We start from the raw sequence: 3433 nt of genomic DNA, 5'->3' as shown, positions 1-3433 counted from the left end.
CAACAACCCAACAATCATAGTACTTGGTCCTATAGTAAAAGGCTCATTATTATAATTTAGGCCGCGTATGTTCATTAAGCTTTTCCAGTACGTGGCATATGTTCATTAAGCATTTCCAACACGTAGCATATGTTCATCAAGCCTTTGCAACACGTGGCATGTGTTTATTAAGCTTTTCCAATACGTGGCATATGTTCATTAAGCTTTCCAGTACGTTGCATATGTTAATTAAGCTTTTCCAACACGTGGCATATGTTCATTAAGCTTTTCCAACACTTGGCATATGCTTTCCAACATGTGGCATATGTTCAATAAGCAACCTTCAACGTGTAACATTGCAGCCGCAGCGTGTCCATCTCCTCATCAAGATTTAATTAGTCTAGCTGGACGCTTGCATATGCCAACTGTTCATCACAAGTACCTGAAGACATGTCCACGTCCTGTATAAATACGGGTGCCTAGATGCTGGGAGAGAACACGGGCAACTTAGCAGCAGGCTAGCTAGTAGTACAGGAACAAATGGGTGTTCTTCTGTTCTTCGTGCCACTTCTGGTATGTCGTGCCACCCCCAATACCTACATTCTCAAAGCATGTCGTCCTATAACCAGATTGAGGGGGAATCGGCCTGAGTTGATAGGGAGCTAGATTTTTTTCCCCTTTCATCCTCCAGTACAAGGCATGGGATTTTTTGCATTCGAAACATGTGCAAAAATGGCTACATAAGTAGATGAATATGTGCAAGATCATCTATCATATTTGTTGTTCCATTGTTTGATAGTCTAGAACCGTGTAGGATGAATCATTACCTTAAAAGCTTCTAAACAGGAGCCTTAATGATTTCAAATGTTCTGGCTCCGAGTTGTCAGAGATATACTATCTCTTTGACAGCTTGAAAGTAATAACTAACCCCGTTTTGACATTGCCGTCGTGCAGGTCGCCATGGTCTCTGCAGCTCTGGCGATGGGAGCGGAGGGGATGACAGTGCCATACTATGCCTCTGCGTCAGAGCTCAACGCATACTGGCAGTCAGTGTTTCCCAACAGGACCATACCATCAGCCATACTGGACCACATCAGTACACCATCTGGTATCTCTCTCCTACACATAATCTCTGCAAACTATATATACCTTATGATTTCGAAAAAATTGTTTCTACGTCTTTATACAATTGGACTCTAATAGATTTTTAGTTCCTAAATTACAAAAAAAAACTATTTAAACTGATCAGTACGCAAACCGGGTGTTAATTTTTCTGACACTAGAATGAAAACATCTTACAGGAAATGAGAGGAACGTTAAGGAACAGGAGCACTATTGGTCTGTACAGTCAGACCAGCTTAACAAAGAAGATGCAAAGATATTCCATAACTGGGCACACTTGATAGCTTCAGAGAAGCTACTGTACCCAGAGACCACCTTCACCCCAGGGTCCAAGATCAACCTCTACATCGACCGGGCGGCCGCCTTGCACAGCGCTTGGCTTCGCCCCGACTCTGCCGATTCAATCCCGATATCCAGAAAGAACTTCAATGACATTGTCACCATGTCCGCGCCGGTATCCAACTCTATGGCCCACGGCATGTGGTCCACGCTGAGCTCGTGCGAGCACCCCCGCGAGGTGGCGGGCGAGCAGAAGGCCTGCGTCGCTTCCGTCGAGTCCATGCACGGTTTCGCGGCTTCAGCTCTGAGAACAAACGACCTCCGCGCCTTGTCCACATCCCTCGACGTGCCTGAGGAGGGCATCAGCTCGCCGTCGCACATGTACAGGGTGGCGGCGGTGCGTGTAGTCACCGCCGGAGGAGCCAAGCCGGCGGCGGTGGACACCGTGACGTGCCACAGCATGAGCTTCCCGTTCGCGTTGTTCTACTGCCACGCCGTCAACCCAACAAGGATCTATGAGGTTACGTTGCAGAAGGAGGAGACTGCTGCCGTCCCTGCGCCGAGAAGGCCGGCGGTGGTGCGGGCACTTGCGGTGTGCCACGTGAACACCTCAGGGTTTGACCCCACACTGAAGTACTGGGTGAAGCTTGGTGTCAAGCCAGGGGAAGCCCCGGTGTGTCACTTCCTTACAAGGGGCGACGTCCTCTGGGCACCCGCCTCTGCTGCCTGAGTAGAGGGCTAGAGGCATGCTCCACCGTGGGCCATGTTGTATGTAGAAAATAAGGAAGACGAGACCGAAGCCTCGTGTGCATCGAGCTGTGTTGTTTGTCCCGATTCCTGAGCCTGAGGGCTTCAATGAAAAAATACAAAAATGGTTGTCCTATCTCACAAATCATGTCTAGCTAGTATTCCTACCTATCTTTTTTCTGCGATTAAGTTTCCTAACTCCTAAATGGCCAATTTCTTTTGTCAGGACAGTGAGGGATAGCATAAATACCATCTTACTATTACTAATTAGAGTCTCATTTTAAATCCTCCACGTGAACCCACCTAGGATACTAGATGGATAGTTTAGATAGTTTCGAAAAGGAGAAAAATCCTAAAAATTCTCTCAAAAAAATAGTAAAACATTCGGCCATCAATTCAGTGACTCAAATCATCATAGTCATTGGCTCTATTATATTTAAAAAAAAATTATCCACCTCTACCCATATAAAAATGGCTTAAAGTAGCCCCTAAATTTATATATATCTAAATTACCCACATCTACCTTTATATAAAATAAACTAAAGTAACCCCAATCTTAATTAAATTACCTACTTATGCCATTATAAAAAATAATTCAATATAACTCCTTTGAATTTGCATTTAAATTTCCCACCACTAACATTATAGAAAATAACTAAAAGTAACCCCTTAAATTTGTATAAAAGTTACTCACATGTGCCATTTATTAAAAATAACATGAGGCAATCTCTAAATTTGAATCAAGTTACCTTCAGAAAAAATGTACCCCAAGTACACCAACATACGATTCTAAACTACCCCTTTTTTATTTGTATTAAAAATAATAATTAAGGTATATGGGCATGATGTGTATCACCATTTATAAATATATAGAGCAAATGATGAGAATATAGATTTTCATGTTAAAAAATAGCTCAAACTTAAGGTCCATTAAACAAATTCAATTGCATGCATCCGATGCAAAGTGAAAAATAAAGATTACAAATGCGGATGAAATATTATAGAGTAATTAGTAACTAAAATCTATAACAATCAGATAAAGATAATAGATATATATTTATATTGGTATTGTGTTAGAATATTTAAGAAATGAGAGAGAGCTCAAGGTAATACTTTTAGTTGTTACAAGATGCCTTCATTATTTTCAATTGGAGATTCCACATTAATTCTCATGAGATGTGCTAGAAAAAAAAGATAAATTCTAGAAATTCTTACAAAAATAATAAACATACAGGTATCAATCATGTAGACTCTAATAATCATAACCATCAGTCTATTATATTTTCTAAAAAAATTATACACCACT

The 3433-nt window shown here is 41.5% G+C and overlaps 1 protein-coding gene across 1 annotated transcript; it reads left to right on the top strand.

Annotated features, from left to right (window-relative positions):
* Positions 1-479: 479 nt before the first annotated feature.
* LOC101759596 (BURP domain-containing protein 10) lies at positions 480-2268 on the top strand. The gene is made up of 3 exons (XM_004965229.1): positions 480-552; positions 934-1087; positions 1281-2268. Exons 1-3 carry the CDS (start codon positions 520-522, stop codon positions 2108-2110), a joined length of 1017 nt encoding a protein of 338 aa, XP_004965286.1. The 5' UTR covers positions 480-519; the 3' UTR covers positions 2111-2268.
* The last annotated feature ends 1165 nt before the right edge of the window (positions 2269-3433 follow it).

Source organism: Setaria italica, chromosome IV (genome assembly GCF_000263155.2).
Source record: "Setaria italica strain Yugu1 chromosome IV, Setaria_italica_v2.0, whole genome shotgun sequence".
Lineage (NCBI taxonomy): Eukaryota > Viridiplantae > Streptophyta > Magnoliopsida > Poales > Poaceae > Setaria > Setaria italica.
This window is presented reverse-complemented; position numbering and strand designations above follow the sequence as displayed.